Source organism: Sparus aurata, chromosome 22 (genome assembly GCF_900880675.1).
Source record: "Sparus aurata chromosome 22, fSpaAur1.1, whole genome shotgun sequence".
NCBI lineage: Eukaryota > Metazoa > Chordata > Actinopteri > Spariformes > Sparidae > Sparus > Sparus aurata.
Genome location: NC_044208.1, coordinates 9,451,932 through 9,476,245, shown reverse-complemented (window position 1 = coordinate 9,476,245; position 24,314 = coordinate 9,451,932). Strand labels below are relative to the sequence as shown.

Below are 24,314 nucleotides of genomic sequence, written 5' to 3'. Positions count from 1 at the left end.
GACAAGTTGGTAATTATTTAAATGCGATCTGTCCCTAAATTCAAATTCTCGTCCCATATTCATTAAACCCCTTCACTTAAGTTACTTGCATGATGTACACTGTATGCAGTCCTTTCACTAATGAAAAGTGAAAACTCGCACTTGCTTTGACGTCTTTGCTGACTTGAAAATGACGGTACACAAAGTAAAAGGGATAAGTTCCTACAGCCTCGGAAGGCAGCATTAAAACTTCAGTGTCCGTCACTTCCGCTGTAAACAACGACCTGTGAAGTGTGGCGCCCCCCCCCCGGGTAACCCGGATGCAGAACAAAATGACAATGAAAACCACACTGAGGAGTCATTTTAAGTTACTATTTTTTTATTCTGTACAGGTAAAGCGGAATTTACAAAAACAAAATGGGAAACCAACATATATTTAACATAAAGGAAATGCTGACTGGCCAACACAGGTGTAACTACGTACATTCAGTGAAGTACAGATAAAAAGTGACAGCAGCTGACTTTGTTTCAAGTTTTTGTTCGTGTTCTCAGATACATCTGTGACTTGTGTTGGCTGCACAGCTGGACGTTAATAAAATCAATGCAGGTGTTTGGACATGATCAGAGTACAGGTGTAATTAATAACTTAATTGACGAGCACCTGAAAGGAACTCAGCCATTATTTCCACAAATTCTACACATTTAAGTGTGTTTACAGGTCTTTGGGAGTACTACTGCATATGTGGAAATAGCAGTATATTTCCTTTAGTGGCTTTTGTTTAGGTTTTGAAAAGAAAGAATGTGTGAACTGAAAAGGAAATCTGTTGTTCTGCTGTATTGAGTCCAACAGTGTTAGGGCTGCTTTTCAAAACCTGCTGCTTACATTACCCACAATTCAACTTCGCCACTCAGCAACAACACCCGAGGCAATTTATCAGATTCCATGCAGCTTCCTCTGGGGCCACAAAAGGCTTTATACTACTTTTTCCACATATGCAGTAATACACTTTAACCACACTTTAATATGTAAAATTGGTGGAGCTGCCCTTTAATGGTAGTTAAACTGTCCAGTGAATAAGACCTAGGCTGCTGTCTAATAGTCAAAACAATTATGTTCTGTCAAATTCATCAAAACATTTTTTCCATGACAGAAAAAGTTACGAGGTCAACAAAAGATGTGAAGCAGAATTCACAAGGACAAAAAAAGACAGCCAGCTCACTTACACTAGAAACCCAAGGTACTGTGGGATGGCATTATCATCTTTCCTTTTGGAAAGAAAGGTCGAATGTATCCTATTCTTAAGGAGATAAGAAAGAAATATTGAAGCACCTTTCCTTATCATTTAGAGAGCAAAAAAGACTATTTAATCACAGCCAGTGTTAAAATGACCTTGTGTTTGACAGATATGATCTGGACAGACTGCAGTCTGCAGACCTTCATAGTAAAAACATTAAAACAACAATATGTTGGTTATGTAACTTGGATGAACGGCTTTAATATGATGCAAACCCGATATGTGAAGATGTGGAACTGCTGCTAATGATACAATAAATAAATAACATAAAAAAGGCTACAAGCAGCAGCAAATGTTATCACAACAAGTAAGCGTCACATTTCAGTTTCTCCATTATATCCCAAAAGAAAAAAAAAAGCTCAAAATATGACCAGTTCAAGCATGAAATGCTTACGACTATAAGCCTGACAAAGTATATTTGAATATCTGATGCTAACACAAGTGCTGCAGTTTTGTTTTAAATCAGGACATTTGACCACAAAAAGAACACCTGGTGTTGTTTGGTCTCCTGGTTTATACGATTATCATCAGCCAGTGACAAAGCTCACATGTAGACAGTGCTACTAACAAGTGATTAAAAGCCACACAGAGCGTTACACCAGCAGCTTCTGACAGACAACGCAATACAAAGCATTAGCTAGCTGTACATTGACTTAATTATCAGCAAAAGCTAAGTGAAATACTGGTCTGTAATGTAGTGACGTTCAATAACAAGTTTAAAGAACATGGCTCTTTGTTATTGCTGTTGTAACATATTGGTGTTAAATCAAATTCATGAGAAAAAAAAATATAACAGATAAAACAAATGTGACCAACAATATTTGACTGTTTCCCTTAATCAGTCAGTCAGTTTTCTTTCGTTCAAGTATGAATCCTTATTTTTTGCCTGAGTTATAATTATACAGTACAGCAGTACAGTCAGCTGGAGCTTCATTAGCAGAGCAAAGCTGTGATATATAAATAATTGTTTTTTGTTTTTGTTTTCGGGGGGGGGGGGCTTACTAGACAATTCTTCGTGTTTTTATTCTAGGATTTTTATGATGTGACTACAACCTTATTTGATTCGATTAATCTCACTAACTTCACTTAGTGATTCTATTATTCCATTTTATTTTTCACGTTAGCATCCTGCTCTGTGCTGCCAAATTAACAAACAAGTAAATAATTGCTCATAAATCAAAATTTTAAAATGGGCCGAAAATCAAGTGTTGGTTGGGCTCTACTTTTCTTTTCTTTTTTTTTTTTTTACTGCTAAGGATTAAACCGAGCATAGCTCTAGCCAAATCTTCCCCGCTAACTTCCTATGATTTATTTAAAACATCTGGTTTATGAAGGCAAAAAGACTTACCATGCAAAATCCTGTAAGAAACTCAACAATTTCAAGGCTCTCCCAGTAAATTCACAGTATGTGAATATAAACATTTTCAAAGCATTGCAGCCTGCAGCAAAATAAACACTTTACTGGCAACATTATTTACATCATAATCAAGCGTTTGTCTCAAAGCTGGCAGTAAATGCAGCTCAGTCTGTTGAGATTTGCAGTGGAACTGAGTTAAAACAGGCAACACTTGGACCCCTGTAATAAGTCACTGGAAACTTGAATGAAGAATGGTCGGAATCCTGCCTGGCACAAATCTATTACTCAGTTAAGCAACTGCACTAGCCCGACAGTGAACTCTGTGTACTCATCTGAATAGGAAATGGTTTATACAGCGTCACCTCCCTGTCAGGACGATGAGCAGGTGAGAGCAGTGAGGGATGACCGTCGCTCTTTTCACTGTGTCATGTTTAAGTGCTTCTGTAACAACCCTCCACAACCCTGATCAATTCACTCCTCAGTAGTCCATCCCTTCATCACTTTCACACCAGTCTGACGGGGCGTCCGTGCCAAAGTAACGATCTCCAAAATTACCTTTGGGAAGAAAATAGCAAAGTAACACAAGGCTATACATGACCTTAATCCTAAGTAATTAGTAGGTTGCTTCTGGACATACTCAGTTCAATTAGATTTTAAGGTCGATTATTCAATTTACAGTTTCATTCATTAAATCGGATACCATATGTGTGGCTGCATTTTAAACACTAAAGTCAGGGCAGGGTTTTTCTTAGGCTGTGAGAGTATTGACTATGACATCTTCAGATTCTGCAGTTTTCTATCATTCTTTCCTGTCTGATTCAGTGTGGATTTACCATTTGATGCCCCCAACTCACAAATTCTTGTTTTTCATCACCTGCCAATAAAAGTTTGTGATTTTTCTTCTCTGCAACTTATATTCAAAGCAGTACTTTGAAAAGAAAGCTCCTCACCAATGCCTGGTATGATGTGGAACTGGTCATTGACCTCCTTGTCCACAGCAGTGGTGATGATGCGGACTTTAGGGAAGGCATAGGCCACTGAGTGGACACCCATCTCTGCCATTAGCAGGGACAACAGGAAGATTTTATCCTCGGCTACATCGTGGTCCTTCAGAGGAGAATGGGGAGAGAGACAGAGCATGTTCATTAAAGACCTCATGGACTGGTTTCCATCAAGGCTGACTGAATATATTTACATTTTTACAGCAGTTACAAAATGCCAGCTTCCTTCCAAATATCTTAATATGGATTAGATGGCTTATTCTATCTCATATCAAATTTCTAAACAGCGATGTGAGGTTTTTCAGCGAACCACTAAGGAAACATTGCGACTAATGAAATAAACATTTCTAAGCTGATATTCATCAGTTGGTCAGTGTTTTTAATGACAGCTGTAGACCCACTAGCAGGACTCTGACGGCCATGAGAGCAGCAGCTCCGGTGGACACAGTGCTATCCATCAGGATGACGTAGTCTTCTGTGATGTCTTTGGGCAGACGAAGGTAGTGGAGCTAAAGGAAAGGCATGAGACAGTACATCACATTAGAAATGTGCAGATATTCTCATATTCAGTATCTGTTACCAGCTTTAATCTCAGGCTCTACAAAATATTTTGAAGCTAATTTGTTGTATTGACAATCAAAAAAAATAATCCGAAGCTTCAGTACAACCCTACCTAAATCATTAAATCGCTGCAGGAAAAGTAAAAATATGTCAGATACAAATGATCATCAATCATTTCAACATAAAGCTGTTGACAAGCTTGTACAATAGTCTATTAATTATCATTCTGGGATTTAAGTGATAAAATAAAGCTCACAACAGATGTTGCGATAAATCCCATTTTTTCCTTTATTTACGCGTGGAATAAATGAAACATCAGGATCTCTCTTCTAATAACATTTGACATTTTTAACATGCTATGCCCTAACCTTGACTCACAATCCAAATAAAACATGCCAAAGATCATGAAGAGCAAAAACAGAATGATAAAGTTGTACAAGTAATAACAAAGAAGATGCAATCAGTAAGAACAGAAAACCCTCCAGACAGAAAATCCAGGATTATATTGTTTTGGATGAGCAACTCCTTTCTGATGAGATCGGATGTTAAACTGGTGCTGTGAAATTTCATCTCGCTTTTGATACGGCTCTCCACACAAAATGAAACATGCCAACAACTGCCAAAATGTGACTAATCTCCAAATCCAAGATGGAATTGTCAGTGATGTAAGCTTGTGGAACTTTTAAAGACAACACACTCCTGCTAAAAAGTATTTATTCCTGATAATTTTGTACTTAATGCTGTATTTGTACAGGTTGTAATGTTTGAGACTCACATACCTCTGGTTCACCTGTGTCGTGGTTGGTCTGGATGAGAATCTTTCCCAGTCTGATGTCTTTGCACACAGCCATCAGAGCCTGCTCCATCGTCTCTCCTGCTCTCAGGATGGAAACACCTGTGATCTGAAGAAATGCATATGATACATTCAGGAAATATTTACTGGAATGTTCATGTTAACTGGATCGGAGGGCAATAGAAAGGCAATAAAAGTGATGATCCAGGTGAACAGAAGCATAAAAAAGGACTTACTCTTTTACCGCTCAGTCTTTTCCCGTCATAGACACCACCTTGAGGTGTCTCAACAGACACCGGCTGGAGAGGAAGAAAAAAACAAAGTGGGAAAACATTTTGTCAACTTGCCAGTTTAACAATTATAGCAGCCAATTGGATGTTGAGAGCAGAACACTAAATCATGGAGGAGAATACGTAAAACGCTCGTTATTCCAACGAGATTCAACCTTCAAAAAAGGAAGCAGCAGGTCAGTTAGTGATCTCCACTTTAATAACAGAAACACCAGAACTCACCTTGAGAGGCAGGAAGGAGAGGGCATGTTCTATCAGGAGCCTCATTAATCTCTTGGAGTAAAAGATAAACTCATCCCTGTTCGTCTCCTTGTTCCTACACAAACACACAGAGGTCAGGAGCAGAGAGGAGGGAAAACATTAAGGCTCTGGTGAGAAAACTGTTGGAGCTTGACATACACCAGGGAATAAAAGTCAGAATCCCACTTTGTTTTTCAATGTCAAACAACAAGTTATTCTTTGTCAACAAGATGTGCTGGTGAAATGTGTGTCCGAGTGTGCATTCTGACCTGATGATGGTGTGCATGCCGCGGACCTGCGGTGTGCTCTCCATCACACTGAGGGTTTTGGGTAAAGGCTGCCCCTGGTGAGCCGAGGCCAGAGCCGATCTGTGAAAATCAAACGTATACAAACACACAGTGACTCATGTGTAGAAGAGATCAAGACTCATTGAGTAACATACTGTAGAAGTAGACTAGGGTTTCTCTCTAACGGAGGTTTGTTTTTGAGATATAAAAAGATACAAATAATTCTTTCCCAACAATATGTAAAGTGATGCCATTTTAAGAGTTTTAAGTGTATTTTGATGATTATGCTGGTAAACATAATTGCAGTTAAAGATAATATCACAATACTAGTAACTCAATATTTTCATACTGTCCCATTTTTGGTCACCTGAACTGTAATGAATCAGGTCAATTATGACAAGTAAATAGATTCTACTGTGAAAAATGATCAGATAAGATTGCAGATTGAGAGAGAAGGCAGCTCGTCTCCTGAAAATCCACCCGATTCATTTTCCAAATCAACTGCAAATGTTCAAATTATTAGTACCCACTACATACAGTATGTTGCTTCCAGCAGACATGCTAGCTACTTGTGATATGAAGCAGATGTTCACAACATGCTGTGTGAGTGAACAGGGGCTGGTTTCAGACTCTTGACCATCTTAAATCAGGACTAATTGAACCTATACAGTCTACAGGGTTAAACCGGCAGCTGTGATCTAAAAGCAAAATGAATAAAAAAGAAAACAGGATTGTTTTAAGATAAGTAAAACATCCAAAACAGGCAACCCACGGTGTTGGCAATTCACCTGGAAGGTTTCTAATTTGAATAATTTCATTCAGGTAATATTTGAGTTGTAGCAGAAATTGTTGCCGTCATATCACAAAAAAAAAAACTAGCTGAGAGTTCTGTGTTGTTCTCGACGCAAAGGCTGACACAGTGTGTGCCGTCACCTGAAGCCAACAAGATGCAAAACAAGAAATGAAGTCCTGAAAATTAGCACATGTTGCAGAAAAAACACTTTCAAACACATGCTTACATTGTTAGAGAGCAAAGAAATAATGTGTTTGCTGCATGCTCTGATCCAGCTCTAAAGGAAATAAAGCATGCTTTGGCTGCAAATGAGTTTAACGCTTTTACTGCAAAAACAACTTCAGTGTTTCATCATCAGATTTTGGTCTTCAAAAGGGAACAATCAAGCATGTTGGCTCAAGTCATTCACTTAAATATGCATTTGAACAATAATAAAGAAAAACTACAAAACTGCTTTTTAAAGTACGACACTAAACGAGGATGCACGGGGGGAGCCTCACATATCCCAGCGGAGCTTCCTCTGAAGAAGTGAACAGATATTCATTTGTTGAGATTAAGTAATAAAAAAGTGAGAAGAAAGAGAAAGAAGAGGAAAAGAAGAGAAAGAAGTGTATTAGAGTAGTGAAACGGCTTCACTACATCACAACTGTGCAACACTGAACATTTCAAGTTCAGGGCCGCAGGGAAGCTCGATCAATTCAGTTTGTCTTGAAGTGGGTTTATTTTAGGGTGACTCATAGGTCTTTACTGCACAGCTAAGTACACTACAGGAGGCTTACTAACAGCTGAGTGCAGCCTGCATTCAACCTTATTTAACAAACTGACAAGAGCATCAACCTTTTTTATGTAAACTTAAATTTCAACCCTAACTATTTATGTGTCTTTTGGCCTGTGTCCTGAGGCTGCTAAGGGGTTATTCTCTGTCTGTTGGTTGGTTGGTTTGTCAGCAGTGTTGCACAAAAACTACTGAACAGACCCCATTAACATCGGTCGCAGAGCCATTTAAAGCGACAAATACAAATATTTATTTTGTCTTTGTTTTGAAACGAGGTCTGGTTGACAGCAAGAGGAGAAAGAAAAAATGAGGAGGGTGAAGATGTAGTAGGCTAATTAAAAAAAAAAAGCAACAATCATACCTCACAGTGATCTCACGCTGGAATGGTTACACAGCATTCAGCCAGGCAAGGGGGGGAGGGGGTCGTGCACGCACAAGGAGACACACACACACGCGCGAGCATGTGGGTTTGTGTGTGTAAACAGTGAAACACATGAGGAAAGGGGAAAAAAAAAACATGAGATAAGCCAACCTGCAACATTAAACCTTTGAAACAAACATTTAAAGTTTAGTAAATGTTTGTTAAAATGTAGAATCAATGACATCACAACATTGAAAAATAATGAGAATCCTTCGAAAAACAATAGGGACCTCGCAGGTCTGTGACTGCTCGGGCCCTAATTATGAATGTAGGCTCGAACAATGTTTACTTATATCAATCTGCAGCGGAATTATGTGGAATGACCATGTTATCATTTCACAGATTTTCATAATAAAGAGCTTCCTGACATGTCAGGCGGTACTTTAATCTAAATGTTAACATCAGCATGCTCACATTTTAATCACTAGTATACTTATGTTTCCCTGGTATAAGCTTTACAATGTTCCCGGGCTGCAACTAATGATCATTTTCAGTATTGATAAATCTGCCAATTTTTTTCTTTAATTGATTAATAGCTTGTGAAATGTCAAAAGTATGAAAAGGGTTCAAATGCACAAAATGGTGTCATAAAAATTGCTTCTTTTGAAAAACAAAGATTCTTCATTTGCTGTCATAAATGACAAGAAAAGCAACAAACCCTCACATTTAGGGAGCCGGAACCAGCAAACGTTTTTGCATTTTCGATCAACAAAATCCTGAATCAATTGTTTAACAGAAGAGCTGAAAAAATAAAATAAGGAGAAACTTAATTGCCAACTAATTTTTCTGTTTATAGCCATTTTGCTGGAATTGGTTATTAAATACTGAAAAGAACAAAACATTTGACCTGATGATGGTGCTAGATGAAGTTAAGGAGTCACCAGTGTTACAACAATTCATCCTGAATGGAACATTAATGTGTGTATGAAATTTAGTGTGAATCCATGAGGTAAATGTTGGGATGATTCACTAGATTAGTGGACACTTTAACCTGCTGGTGATGCTGAAGTAGGAGTCAGGAGATCACTGCTTTGACGGGGGAAATATTGGACTATATTATGCTAACCAGTGTGTGTACCTGCACTTGTCCATGCCTCATACTGCAGGTGTAGAGAATGTGAAAGATATTCTGTGAGTTCTACTTGGAGACATGCATGAATACGTTGGAGGTACATCACAGATCATAGTTTGGTGCAGGTCATTAAGTGGCTGAGGGTACAGTGAGGTGAGGAGAGATGGAGGACACCTGTCTCATTAACCTCAGCTCGTGTTCAGAAGACTACAGAGGGGAAATGACGGATACAGAGACAGGCAGATTTTTACCTGAGAAATTAAATCTTAGTTTGCTTTAAGTGTCATTTAATCATCTTGAAGTATAACTCCTGAATTATGAGTCTACTGTAACAGGAAACTAAACAGAAAGTGAAATCTGAGTGGTTTCATCCAGTTTTTCACATGCAGAAAACAGCAGGAGAGGCTGAACATCATACAGCTGTTCAACCAGCAGAGGGAGGAAGAGACAACATGTGGTTTAACAAAGTGTACCGAGGTCACCTGAGCCAAGAGCCCATTCATCTCAGGTATTACAAATTCTATCATTTCCAAAGTAATTTCATTAACTAGAGTTTTAAATAAGGCTTACAGAGGTGGGTGATGGCAGCATATATTTCTTAATGGAACTTCTGAGGAGGGCTGAAAAAAAATCTCCTAATGAGATCAAATCCTCCCTTTCTAGTTGACCAATTTCTTGGGACCTAAACCAGAGATGTATATCAAAATAAAACACCCTCAAAGCACTTTGAAATGCAAAGTTTTTAAGGCCAGAGATGGAAGTTGTTTCACACATGTCTGACCCTTTCCCCGTAGCTAACAGGGCATTATATGACAGCTAAACAGGGAAAAATATGAATAAATTTGAATAATATATCTAAAATATAAATGCCCAGTTTCAACCAATTTAGTGCAGTCGCAGACAGACTTCGTGTAAACATGGTAAATTACTAAACATTGATCGCCTCTTTTTTACTTTAAGTTTGGCCATAAATTAATTTCAGATTTTAGAAAAGCACATTTTTCTGTCCATGGAACACTGATCATTTAAATCCAAAGAGGCAAGTTATGATGAAAACAGCTAATTCAAACAGTCAAACGTTCTGCAAAAGTTATCATTTTGCTTGTTTTGAAACCCACTAGCTACATTGTGGAGGTTATGGTTGTTTAAAATAATATTCCAACAGCAGATTAAAGAAATTCAATAGTGTCACACTGTCCAGTACAACAGCACTTTTTTTTTTGCAAGAAAGCCCTCACAGACTGGCGAACGATTTAATATCAATAAGGGTGGAATAAATAAGAAACCAAATGTTCAGCTTAGTCAGTAAGATTCTGCTCACTGTCCAACTCTCACACAGAAACAGACTTAAGAGTCCTTACCTTCTCCAGCTGGCTATGAACATGCTGAACAATCAAATCAAGGGCGACAAAGTTTTCTCCACCTGGAAATAAAATGAGATTAAAAACACAAAAGAAAAGACATTAGCGATACTCTTCGAATTGAACCTGCCCCACCCAAACAGTACACCTTTTATCAAAGCCAGACACTGTAGAAACAGAAATTAAAATAAGATTTTCACACTTTCAACATTCTCTGAAGGCATCATTTTTTCATTCTTACATTTTTCCACAGGTCGTCTTGGCCTGAAGAGCAGCACTTAAGATGAGCTGCTGTTGACGACTGCAAAGAAGCTTCAACAACAGCACACTGGTGTACATAGTCTGGACCAGTAGGAGGCCAGTAGCACTAGTATCAAGTAATATGTAGAGTGTACACATATTGAATAGTACCGTTTTATTCCTACACAGTAATCTATATTTCCACTGACCTCTGGGCACCACGATGTCAGCTGCCTGCACTGTAGGCTCAATGTACTGCTCGAACGCCGGCTTTACGAACTTATTGTACTGTTTGATGATGCCGCTGATATCCCGTCCACGCTGTGAAATGTCCCTCTTCAGCCTCCGTATCAAGCGGATGTCAGAATCTGTGTCCACAAACACCTTCATGTCCAGAAGCTGGCAGAAGGGAATGAAAAGGAAAGAAGTCAGTCCAAACATTCTGTGGGTTTTTTCAGCACTTTCCATGTCAAGACAACACAGTAGCCTTACAATAAATGCTATATATGTTAATCCTCTAAAATGTAGTGTAGGAATAAAAACAAATACCAGGTTAAACCTTGTAATGCATACTTTTTTCTGACATGTTTATTGAAGCATGTTTTACTGATTATTTTAGACTCGGGATCAACCGATACTCAGGACCGATACTGATACAAACCCCCTAACCGTAATCCATTCTTTAAAAAAATTAATCTATTCGCAATCTGACAAGAAAAGGCAAAAAAATGATCAGATCTGATCATTTCAAAATCTAGTATTTTTATTACTCTTGATTATTCTGTCAAATACTTTCTTGACTGATTGTTTTTCCAATAAAATGCCTCATGTTCACCAATGTTTGGTCTGTTAATGATGATTATAATCTCCCAAAACAAAAGATTAATTAAAATAGCTTGTTTTGTCTAAGTAACTCGGTGTGAATCATAAAGAAGCAGAAAACATTTGATTTGGAGAAGCTGAACTGGAGAATATGTTAGATTGTAATAATGGTTGGCAACCAATTTTCTACAAATTGACTATTTTGGCTCTGACTTTATTTAATATGTGGTGTGCAGAAACAGTATAAATTTTACTTATATTAAGAAAAGAGGAACAAATGGCAGACAGAATCAAAGAAAAACTGAGGGCTTCATTTCTTATAGCCAAAGACAATGTTGCTTTGCTGCAAACTGAAAGTCAGTTAAAAAAAGCATTTTTCTGCCGCTTCTATGATTTGACATTTTTATAGCTTATATGTGGCATTGGGGTCAGGACATGTTAAAGAGTCAAATGTATAAAACTGAGAAGACATTAGTTCTTGCTGTCACTTTAAAAAAGGGAAAGTCAGCCGCTGATCTGTCCAGTAAGCGCCATTAAACTGAACCTCAACTCAGCAAAACCTAGAAAAATCAATGAGCTGCTATCACAACAGAGGTGGAACAACAAAGAGGCAACAGCCTCGCTCACCAGCACAACTATTGATGACTTGTGAAATAAAAAAGAAGTTTGTGAATGGTTTAGTTGAGGAGGGGTTCAGGTCTAGGTATAACTCAGTTGCACAACAAGCTGTCCAGTTGTGACTGCTGTAAATCTGAGGAGCTGACCAACTGAAAGACAGCATGTTGCTGGATAAGCACGGCTGTCAGGCTATAGGACGAGGTGAGTGAGGAATGGATTGTTCCCAAATGTTAAAGAACAAGGCTAGGGCAATAAATAGGCTACATTTTCTAAACCGCGCAACAGGAAAACACCTGGGTGTCACTATAATAGTGAAACATGAAACCGAAAACGCACCCTTTAGTTAAGCTTTTTTTCAACAAGCCGTTATCATCATCTGTCACAAGGTGAATCTCAAGAAATCTACGGACAACCAAGAAACAGAACACAGTATGTGTTTTAACAAAATATCCGGAAGTGTCTGCCAAATGACCTTCAACGGTTCTGAGATTTTAATGGCAATTTACTTGGAAGATCCCTAGAGAAAAAGATTTGGTGCCAATTATAAAAAAAATAAGGTCAGATCATGTAACTAAAGTGTTAAGATTGTCAACAGACAAATGAGCAATGCAGCATATTAATCTTAACTTGGGTTTAAAATGGAGACCCTTTTAAAAAGGAGATTACATTTTAGTTTAGCATCGAACAAAGTTTCTTTACAGAGAACTATTACTGGGAAATTACAGACAAACTGAATGGCAGGATGCTGTACTGAACTCTAGTGATGCATGTAGCCACAAAATGCAGCTTTCCATTAATACTCCACCTCCATCCATCCATCTTAAAATCAATCTTGGATTCACTTAAACACGTAAATTCTCCTCAAATCATGTTGATGATTTATTACCAACATGGACAGTGAGAGAAGAAATAAAAAAACAAATGTACTAATTTCTCATTGTCCAGATCCCCCATATTTCCTCCTTGTGTGAGGTAGATGTAAATTCAGTTACAGAGGACGGCAAAAAAACTTTTTAACTTTGGATGGAATACCATCTGCTATTCTCTGCCGGGATCACCTTATTTCACAATCCAGCTCTCATCCACTAAAATTATGTTCAGTTTGCCGTCTAGCGTCTCTATGAATTCATGTATTGTATGATAAAAAGCAAAATATTGTAACTACCTAATAATATCTGTTTATCTGTGTGCATGTCTTGGTGGTATGCCATTAAACTAAGCAAGTAAGTGCCAAGCCAACGTCACTCATGTATGCGTCATAAACAGAGAGGATGCCCTCTTTTTGGCAATTCCAGTGAATTAAAAGGGAATTCTGCAGACTTCAAACATATAGGTCAGTTAACCAGTCACAGGGAGTTATATACAGCCTGCGAAAACAGTTGCACAATGTCTTCTGTGGCTCTAGAGTGAGCTCTCCAAAGTTTGAGATAACAACCTTGAGGTCATCAGGGTTCATGTCGACTTGGAGATAAATTTGTGTGTTGTGTGTGTTGTGTGTGTTGTGTGTGCGCTGTGTGCACTGTGTGTTCAAAGGAAATGTAGGATCTAGTGGAGCTTGACCAATATAAGGGTCTAAAAGTCAGGGTCTCTCTGCGTCTAGCGCTTTGAATTTGTGTCTTGAGTGTGTCTTGTGGGAGTGGAGTTGCAATACTAAAACCCTGGAGTCAAACTTTAAATAGTGAAATAAATCCTGCTGAAATCCTGTATATCCAGTTTTGCCATGATGAAGTGCTACTTATATGCCACTTTGATATTACCGATGTTAATAAAACAAGTAAAGGATGAAAAATATCCAATCTTCTATGATTTTTTCACAGTATGTACCGTCATATGACCAAATCCTAGCATAAAATTAGTCTTAATTACATTCTCAAACCTGACCTCTCCATTAGCATATCAGATTTGAAGCAATAATTGACTTCAATTACAAGAATGGACACAAAACACAATTAATCACCGTGGACAAAGGCTGTTATTAAGAGAATCAGAGGGTAATCAACTACACAGCCAAGTCCCTGGGGAGGCTGTGTGCCTTATCGCCACGGTCTAGCTCTCACAGACACACGCAAACGAAAGCGCGCGCGCGCGAACGCAAGCACACACACACACGCACACACACCAGAAGGTTAAGGAGAGCAAGGCATAGCAGCTGTAGGACCACTCTGTTAAAAAAGGACGCCCTTTAATTCATATGGATTTCCTCGATATGCAGGATTACATTTCTCCCAATGAACCAGGTCTCCTATACACAAGCACACAAAGATGTTTTTTCAGTATTTTTGCATTCATTTATTAGCTTTTTATGTACAGAAAAGTGTAAAAATATAGGTGCTTCTCTAGTAATGTTACCACTGATTTCCTATAATATGTAGTTACTTATTTAATACTAAGGGGAGCTCCTAGTAATAGACGGGAATTTTGTTTTAAAAAAACAAAACATATAATTATTCAATTTAAAAAGAAATATGGATAAAGATGATCAAACCACTGATTGTCATCATGATCTGTGAGGAAAAGTGACTGACATTTATAAAAAGGCACTAATCAGCACCAGTTCCTTCTGTCCCCCATATGAAACAATTCATCACACAGATAACTTAGCAGTTAGCAAATTTAATATCCCTGCTCGGAATCATAGAATTTAGTTCACCATTAATCAGTCTGTTGGTTGTCTCTGGGCTGACTGGGCCATTAATCAGGTCTGGCTCAGAGAAGACAGCATTATGAAAACTTTGCCGATGCAATAAATGTCTGAAGTTATTTAAAGAAATGTAAACCAGTTGCCAATCAGTGCTGCATTCACTGTCTGCATTCCTGTATGGTGTTATTCATCAGGCACGTGATGTGTGAAACTGTTCAGGCATTTATGAGTTAAAAACAATGAGACAGGGCAAACAAAAGAGTGAAAACTTAGTTGTGGAGAAATAGAGTTTTCTTACCTTCAGCAGTTCCTTGTTGGCGAATGCCAAGATGCCCTCAAAGATGACAACATTGGCCCCGTACACTGTTTTCTGTTGAGATAAACAAATTATGGAGGGCAGATTTAATATTTTTAAGTCTAGCTTAACGCTCAAAGGCCCATAGATGTGTGTTGAAGGTGTTAATAGATGCCACTTTCCACATGTTCACACTGGCCATGAGGAGGCTGCCTCCATGTCACAGTTAGCAGTTCAAAGATGGTTGAATACAGCCCTAGTTCCAATTCAAAGTGCGTCCTCAAGTTAAACCAAACCTAATGAGACTTCTGAAGTCTTAAATCGACATATCCAAAGTCTTCCAAAGTTGCAGACTAAGTGAGTCATGAGATGTTATAAAGCTAGCCTGGAAAATCAGAAGAATCTGTGAGCTCAGGTTTTATTTGTTCTGGCAGAAGCGTCGGGTTTTCACGTCAGGCCAACTATGTCTAATATGCGACTGATCTTACAGGAAACAACCAATATGATATCAGAGAGACCACAGAGAAATATGCCGTGGGTAGGCCAGAAGTTTTTCACATTCGACTCTGGAAAAAAGGGTTTATTTCAACCAAACCTGAGCTGGTGATTGTTGGAACAGTGACATGACAAACCATGACTGAAGCCCAACCAATATATTAATATGTTGATTGATATTATTGGCTGAAGCCGATGATAGATATATCTGTATCTGCCTAATCACTGCACGATATGTACCACGACAGATAGAGGGTTATACGTTATAATACAGAATATAACACATGGGTTAGTTTATAATTCATTAAATCCCCATCAAAGTTTAGACTTCCAGTGCATCCATCTTAATACTAATAATTCTGAAACTTCTTGTAGACATTTAGACAACAAAAATGCAAGTATGTATGCATTTTTTCACATTTTATAGATGATTACATTATTCACGAAAAATGGCAGAATAATTGCTAGTTTCGGCCCTAATGATCAGTTGAACGTGGCTGTCGAATTTCACGCAGCCATGTAGCCCCACAAACACAACCTCAGCACACATCCATGTTCTTCACTGTTATCTGATGAACCTCATTGTGAACCTGCTTTACTACCGTGGAGAGCAAGCGTGTGTGAGAGATTAATCACCATCTCAATCAAAGAGAAAATGGTGCCAAGTAAGTCACAATCCTATTACCTTCCTCTGGCCAGCTTCATGCTAAGGTCAATGGACTGGACACTTGAGTATTGATTTGGAGGAAGAAAGAGAACCAGCTGGTATACACAAAGTGAGGGAGACAGAGATCGTCCATGCGAGGCTCTGTGTGAAAAGCAGAAAGTGAATTCTAAAGAAATGGATGAGTGTTTATCGATTTGTTCATTTCCCTGATATTTGCTAGGAGATGATTTAGTGGCTCTTTACATGTTTAAGAGAGAAAGAGAGAAAGAACGTGACTGTTTTACCAGAGAAGAAGAAGCCACTCTTCTTCATCCACAGAGTACACAGTATATCCAGTCTGAAGCTAGTTGGCCCTTTTCAGTCCTCCACTCCCCCGGGGCCTGGGGCTTAATTACACTCACCCCAGTACAAAAAGGCCCATAAAATGATTTCAGAGTCGTGATAGGCGATTTCCTTCGAGGTGTTGTGCCTTTCAGCCATGAAATTACATTGCAAAGAAATAGAGAGGAGATGTCAGAGTGCTACACAGCTAGATTGATTCTTCACAATGCTTCTGGGAGCAAATTTGTGCTCTTTGATTGGGTTAATGTCTTGTACATTAAATCCTTAATAATTAGCAAATTAGCAAGCATCTCAGTTGGCACCAGCCCAGACGACTAATACATCCCTGGAGAGAGTTAAGGGATTTGTCATCACATTGGTAATTTTGTCCTCTAAATTAGGAGAAAAGAAAGAGAATACAGTTGACTGCTTTTATTTTGGTGAAACAGTTTATCCTCTAAAAATTTAAGTGAAGTGGTCGATCCCACTGAAGCTTAGGTCCTAATTCTTTAACTACGAAAACAGCTTTAGAGATATTTAAGCCACACAGATTTGATCATCAATTGTGCTCCAACTAATGATGATTCTTGTCATGCATGTCCAGGTAAGTTTTTCCCCCAGAGTCGATTAAGTAGTGAGAATGTCTTACCCATTCTTTGCGCCTGCTGTGAGATGTAAAGTTGTAAACTGGGACTTTGATGCTTTTTCCTTTCTTCAGCTTCCTCAGGACGTTGACGAGCAGCTCAAAGTCGAAGGCATCAGGGTGGTCAAAGTTATACTCATTCTTAGCTGCGAGCTCCTGCTCTTCTTTACTCAACACCTAACACACAAACACAGCGCAGATGAAAAACAAGATATAAATCTTTTCATTCAGTCTATGTCCTTTGAATCATATGTCAGTTGTAAGTATTATAAAAGTTCCCATGGAGGATGACTCCTCAGTCCTCAACTGGAATTTCGGAACATAAAAGTCAAAGCTTATGTTTTAAATACTGAAATTGTTGTGAAATCGTGAGAAAGTTATGCTTGATGTAGCAAGAGACATTTCATACAGGAAATGTTGATGGCAAGATTTCACAAAGTGTCTTCAATCAATTTAAATTTTAAAGAAAAACATGTGAAGCTCCTCATCTGTTAATATACAAAGCATGTAACATTAACAAAAACATATTATAATCCAACACTGTGGTGCATTAGAGGTCAGTTTTCTATCTCCACTTATTTTACTCATCAGTGTTCAATTGATTACAAGAATACCACAACTAGGTCTCAATCTATAGAGACATGCAGACCTAATGGGCTCGATTCTGTGAGTAAGGCAAACTGAATACACAATCGACCTCTCAGAGGAGAGAATGGAATAAATGGTATGAGCTATTGTCCTCAATCGGTTATCAATCAGCAGCTTTTACTTATTGTGCTGAAATCAGCAATAATGACAAACAAGCATGGAAGGAACAGCTGTTTGATTGGACGTCAGCTTAATATTCAATTACACTGACTGGGTGTTGTTTGAAAATCAAAAGCTAATTAATCATTATGGACCACCGAGTTTAAAATGCTGAGCAAGTAATCTGAATGATGATTGGACTGATTAAACTAATTAGTTTTTACAACTAAGCACTGCTAAATGGCATCAATCAAATTATTCACATTTTAAATGACAGTTTATATTGAGTGCTGTTAAGTGGATTGTATACCTTGTAGAAAGAGTCCATGGAGAGCAGAACCACCCAGGGAACATCCAGTGCTTCAATGATCTTATTGGCAACTGTGGTTTTACCAGAGGCACTTCCTCCACACAGACCTCCAGGAAGGAAACAGACAGAAACACCAAACAGTTACCGATAAAGAAAAATCTGAAAACATCTAGAAATCAAGCCACATATTTGTCACACTGAAACAGCAATGACGGATCATGATCTTTTGATCTTAAAGTCATAATTACCATCACATTTCCAATGTATCTGGCTGACCAGTAGAGCAGTGATTCAAAACACTTTTGAAGCAAAAACCTGGTTTCAGCAGTTTCTAAATTGTAATTTCTGCTATTCTTATGTGATAGTTACCTGCAGTTTTTTAGAGTAAGATTCAAATTCAATTCCAAAAATAAAGTTTACAGAATCAATGTATACTTTTTTCATCTTTGATTATATATTTCTATTCATCAATATGTAATTTCTGCTGCTCTTGATGCCAGGAGACATCACACAAATATGATGACAGGGTTGTTTCATTTCAAAAATCAAAAAGATCTTGTGTTTACATGAGTGATTGTGTTAATGAAACACCAGATTGTGTTGAAAAATCACACATTTGTCTAAGAATTATATTTGATTTAAAGAATAGTCATACTCTTGAAAAGATTATGGGCAGGATTAAGCATTTTTCAAACTTCTGAGACTTTTTTCAAACTCTTAAACTGAAAATATTGGTAATTTGTACTGTGTTAGACAACACTCGTTATCTAAAAATCTTTAGTAAAACTAAGAGGTTAGCTGAATTGAGAAAATAATTGGCAGAGTAATCAAAGCTGAAAAATATCTGCAGCTCTACTTAATAATGTTTTGGCGCCTATTACCATGCACATCTTTAAACTTTTCAACCCTTTTCCATTTCAAATATGTAGTCTCAAGGTCAATATTACCTTGTCGAAATTATTTTAGTCTTCCATTTAATGTCAGGGAAATTAGTCATTAGGAATATCTCTCAACTTAATAAATACATTTAAAAAACTGTCATCAGATGTAATAAACGGTGGTCTGTAGTCGACCTCCTGGGTTAAAGACCACAACAGTAATCCTTCAGGACAACAATGCTGGGTAATGGGGCAGAACAACATACTGGCCGACTGGCGAGAAGGTGGAAAAAACGGGATGCATTTGCTGTGAGCGTTTGTGTGTTTGTCGGTGTGTGCACAGGAACAGAAATAGCCTACAGAGCTACTTCAGTGGTAAAAACAACTCTGAGTGAGGTGTTTTCTTTGCTCAGATGAGAACCATCAAGGTCAAAAGTGCTGACGGAGGAAAAAACACTGCAGTGCTGCTCATTTCTCTGTATGATTACAGCTCCAGAGGGGTTGTAGAAATACTGGCTCTGACTTACAATTGATGTATTAAAAAGAATTAAAATCCTATTTACTGTGCTCATATGGATTTAGCATAGGTGACACATTTTTTGTGAAGCCTGGCAACTGAAGTGGCTTGTTAAAGCAGATAAAACTGCATTTTCCATTAGCAATAAATCCAGACTGAGGAGGTAGAAAACAACCTCGGCCATCTATGACGCTTCACATCCTGTCCTTACATCCCCTCTTCATCCCTACTCTTTTTGCTCATCTGTCCATCCATCTTTTTTCCATCTCTATCTCCCCTTAAGCTTTTCTCTCTCTCTCAGTTTTTCCTCTATCTTTCCCGGACCTTTAATACATTTTGGCTCATGCTCTCCAGCCATGATGCTCTGTCCAGTTCCCTGCAGTTACACAGTCTGGTCCTTTTTAACTGGAGCCACAACGACCACGGCACAGCAGAGTGTGAAATTGTAACCAGTCACTGCGGCTCATTGACAATAATAGATTGCCTACTAAAGATAATGTCCACCTCTCCCTGCATGCATTCTCAGTCATGCCAATCTGATGTGTTTAAAACCACGTAATATCGGCTCAGTGGATGTCAAACACACACCACACACACTTACAGATGTGTACACACAAACACACAGTCTTTCTGTCATGGTTCATATTACTGCTGCATTGACTGGGGCAGATATTTTACTGTGCTGATCAGCAGGATAGTGGCCAGAGCATCGTGAACACTTGAGACTGCTGACTGGGCACGTATACACAACTGTTACCCAAAGTGACAGTGTTTCTTGACAAAAAATAGGTTCAGTACCCAAAAAAGTCAACTTATCAATTAGTTGACTAAGGAAATTAATCAACATTTTTTCTGATAATTCAATCATTTATTTCATTCTAATTCTAAATTATTTTTCCTACCGTTCTATTGGATTTTGTATTATTTATGCACTTGCCTCCAAACCTGACGCAACCAAATGGTTTGTTACACAGAACCGTCTGGAGAGGCTGCTGCTGCTAGAAACTGTTTGCAAAATGTCAGGCACAAAGATGGACAACATGAGAGCTCCCCAAAAGTTAGGGCCAGTACAGGTGATGGACATTATGATTGACAGCTAGGCCTTGCTCACAGTTAAGTGGATGGGTTTACGGGCAGGACCTTGACCTCATGGCTTAAGTGCCTGACCACTCCTGCGCAGAGTCTGACTCCAGATGACACCACCGGCTCAAAATGGCAGCACTCGTATGTGGGATATTTTGGCCTCATTTTTGTTCGGTGGGAGGTAGGTGGACACTCTTCATCCATATTTATGACGCTTGTCAAGTAGACATAAGGTACAGAAGAACAAAAGAGAGACCGCTTTTTTGATTTCTCACCAATGACAAATGCCTCTTTGAAGGTGGTCCCAGTGACGTTGTACCAGGGTGGTCTGCCGGCGGTGTAGATGGTCCGTTTGTTCGTCCTCAGCAGTGGAGGCTCTGTCTTCGACTGGCTTGTGGTCCGTTTTTGTGGTGATAAAGACGGGGTCAAAGGGCATCGAGGGACATGTTCTGAGAGGCTATCCAAGGAGTCGTCCCCACTCCCACTGGAATTAAAGACAAGATGACAGCCAACACAAAAATCAGAGAGCAGCACATTGACTTTGTTCCACAGGTTCAGCTCACAAATGTTCTATTTACTGTTAGAAATAATTATAAAAAACATAATTCCAAATTAATGGTAATTGGCTAAATAACAGGAATTTACTTGGAGTCTTCACAGCAAAATGGATCTCATTTGGCTCCGACTTTGTGACTTGTTGCCTGCTTGATAACTACTTTAATTTGTGCTGGTTGCCATCAGAGATGCCCTGTTAGCTCATAGTCGGCCCCATGCTGCTGCTCCAATTCAGGCATTTAATTCGGTAGCATCTGCAGGTTCCACAAAACTAATTTTAAGACCAGTTTCACAGTCAAAATGCTACTTTTGATTGTAAGACCTGCAAAACGACCAAAATTGATCCGCTTTCCTTTTCAGCTTTTGTGGACCTGCAGACACTCTGCTGTCCTGTAGAGAGATGAGAGGGAGTTTGTGTACTCTCGTATCTCGCTCTAAACTTTCTCTCCACAGTGAGGTCTCTGCTGTCGGTGTGGTTGAGGGGGAAGAAGGGTGAACTTTCCAACACTCCCCAGGAAATCACATCGCTGCCCTGGAGCAAAGCATGAGGTGGGGCCAGCATTCACATGAGTAAGGCTGTCATCACTTGGCAGGGACATGTTGCGACTACAATCAAACTATCTCACTATCCTCGTACTTTCATTAAACCCTGTTTGAATAAAAATATAGTAATCTAATGGTGCTTTGTTTATCCAAAAATATGAATATCATGCATTTACAAATCATAGGGTCTGCTAGCAATACTCAACTTAATTTAGCCTGTTAAGCTCTGCTCTTTGAATAGGCAGTTTTCCCCACGCAAGTACTTTTTCAAAAGTACTTGAAAGTTTGTATAAATAGGGAAATAAAGAACTACAATACATTTTTGCCACTGTTACTCTCAGGCAGGGGTATTTATTTGAGGTCACAAAATGACATTTTCCCCCAAAGGCCTGGACACTTATTTAGAAAAACAAGTGTTAAGTGTCCATTTTCAGTGATACTGTTGTGTCATTTAAACTTGGACCAAAGCTAATAGGGGCAGTTTTAAGTCATTTGCAGGCTTATTTTTGCGTTGAAAAAAAATTCACGCAGGAAAAATAAATATGTATAAGTATGTTCAAACTACAATAGATCAATAGCAGAAGCATTTACGGAGCTTCTGAAAGTGATAATTTTACATACCTTTGAAGATATAGTTACTGGTGAGATAAGATTTTATGGACAATTTTAAGTACTTCCTTGGCCCCTTCAGTTTCTAGTTTTGTAGTGCCTAACCGTGGGTGTGACTGTGCCGCTGTAGTAACTCAGGTAGCAGTGCAGAGAGGCCAGTAATTGTACAATTGGTAATTGGATCCCAGTCCTCCTGCTTAAATGTCAAAATTTCCTTCAACAACACACTATATTCTATCAAAATGGCTTCTCTGGGTGACTGGTTATACAGAAGTGCAAAGTAAATGTAAATATATGCTTGTCTACTGCAGACTTCTTCTTGAGGTAATTATAGGGCTAGGTTTCTGCTGTCTTAACACAAATGATATCTCTAATGGTTAAAACAGACCCTGTAATAATACAATGCTGACTGTAAACGTGTTGTTTTAAAAAGTATTTTGAAAAGACACTGGAGAAAGCCTCTGGGAACGTTGTCACTAGTAATCATAATTGGGAAAGCCAAATTAGCTGAAGATCAAGCATTTACAGTCATTTTTAATCAGTCAAGCAAATATTTACCTGACCCAGGTTTAAATGGGTTCGTGCATGAAATAAAACAACACATATCAGAGCTATTCTCAAATAACCACCTGGGTTCCACTTAGTTTGCCCCCCCATTTCAGAATAATGCTTATGGGAGATTTCTGACCGTAATAATCACAGACCTACCCCCAACAAACCCAACGGGACAGGTGTGCAAACACAACCAGGTCTGCATGGCTGCCAGGCAGACACCTGACCCCCTCCCCCCCGCACATCATCAGTGCTACGTGTTATGAATGATCGAGTGTTAGCCACGAAGCAGCATTAGCTTGGGTTAAGAAGAGAAGACCAAGAGTAAACTCTATTTTCTATCGAAACTGTTTACATGTCTCGCTTGTTATTACATGCCCCTCTTCATTAAAACATACATTCATACAGAGCAGAATGAAGGGAGGTTTCGTCTATGGTTAGTGGTTGATATGCCGAATTTATCAGGCCAGGCTGAAACGCTGTCAAGTCAAGCTACGTCCACTGTAAACGTTTGCAGACACCATAACGTTAACTCGCACAATTTGTCAAATTCTCACAGAAGTTTGGCGTGACGTCCTCAATGAAACAGAATAAACCGTTCTAAGCGAAAGTGGAACCAGGGGAAGAAAGCTAGTGTGAACATAACAGTCGCTGGGTATAACACTGCAAACGAACCTATTACAAATATGTTATGATTAAGGTGTTTGACCTTATTGTTGTTTAAGTATTATAGGCAATTGTCCGTCTCTTTGTCCTTCGCTTTTGTGTACACGCGCACACAATGCGTGGGTCTGAAAGTGGAAGCTAGCCAGCTAGCCACGTTAGCTAGCTAACGAGAGCCAGTTTCACTCCGTTACTCCTTCACAGCGTTCTGACACGGACACAGATATGAATACTTCATGTTTTACCTGTCGGACCTCGACATGGATCTGTCTGTGACCATTCCTTCATCTGTCTGCTGTTCGTCTGGTTTACATTCGCTGCTTGTTGTTGCCATGTCTGCTCGGCGGTGCGGCGCGGAAACCAAACACTGGAGACGTCATGACGCTAAGAGACGTATACTGATGCTGTATTTGTGGTAATCAGACATTGTGTTATTGTAGCGTGGAAAATATGTTAATAGTTTCTGATCATTTAAATAGTAGAATGAAATATATGTTAAATAACTCCGGTGGGTTAGGGTTATGTATAGTAATAATTTACTTACTTCTGAGTGGTCACAGAGCATTTTCTGTCAGGAAATGTGAAACGCTTCACGGTAGTCCATTCCACGAGATGATAGTGACCAAATAATCAGTGGTCACATTTTTTACACATAAAGCAGGCAAACATGATTGACATAAATAAAAAAGGCCATATAATAACAGGAGTTTCTTAATGCTATTAAAAACATTGTCATCCTAAATCTTAAGGTGAGCATGTCGCAACAACACAATAAATGTTCTAGATTGCTCAATTGTTAGATTGAAATTATACTGTAATTTCGAATTATAATTAATAGGTAAATGTACTATGTGTTTTTTATGCTTGGTGTTGTAAAAACATTGCTGACA

At 38.7% G+C, this 24,314-nt stretch overlaps 1 protein-coding gene across 2 annotated transcripts; it reads right to left on the bottom strand.

Annotated features, from left to right (window-relative positions):
* Positions 1 to 337: 337 nt before the first annotated feature.
* Positions 338 to 23,791, bottom strand: LOC115574243 (uridine-cytidine kinase-like 1). 2 transcript variants are annotated; one of them, XM_030405644.1, is made up of 15 exons: positions 23,670 to 23,791; positions 20,778 to 20,986; positions 18,025 to 18,131; positions 16,974 to 17,144; positions 14,845 to 14,916; positions 10,675 to 10,864; positions 10,226 to 10,287; positions 7,097 to 7,116; positions 5,786 to 5,884; positions 5,499 to 5,592; positions 5,223 to 5,285; positions 4,973 to 5,095; positions 4,034 to 4,141; positions 3,582 to 3,738; positions 338 to 3,186 (listed from the first exon to the last, which is right to left on the bottom strand). In XM_030405644.1, exons 1-15 carry the CDS (start codon positions 23,756 to 23,758, stop codon positions 3,110 to 3,112), a joined length of 1,641 nt encoding a protein of 546 aa, XP_030261504.1. In that variant the 5' UTR covers positions 23,759 to 23,791; the 3' UTR covers positions 338 to 3,109. The 2 variants fall into 2 exon arrangements, with proteins under 2 accessions (XP_030261504.1, XP_030261505.1); XM_030405645.1 differs by lacking the exon at positions 7,097 to 7,116 and adding an exon at positions 7,733 to 7,749 and having other exon boundaries at positions 2,770 to 3,186.
* Between the last annotated feature and the right edge of the window lie 523 nt (positions 23,792 to 24,314).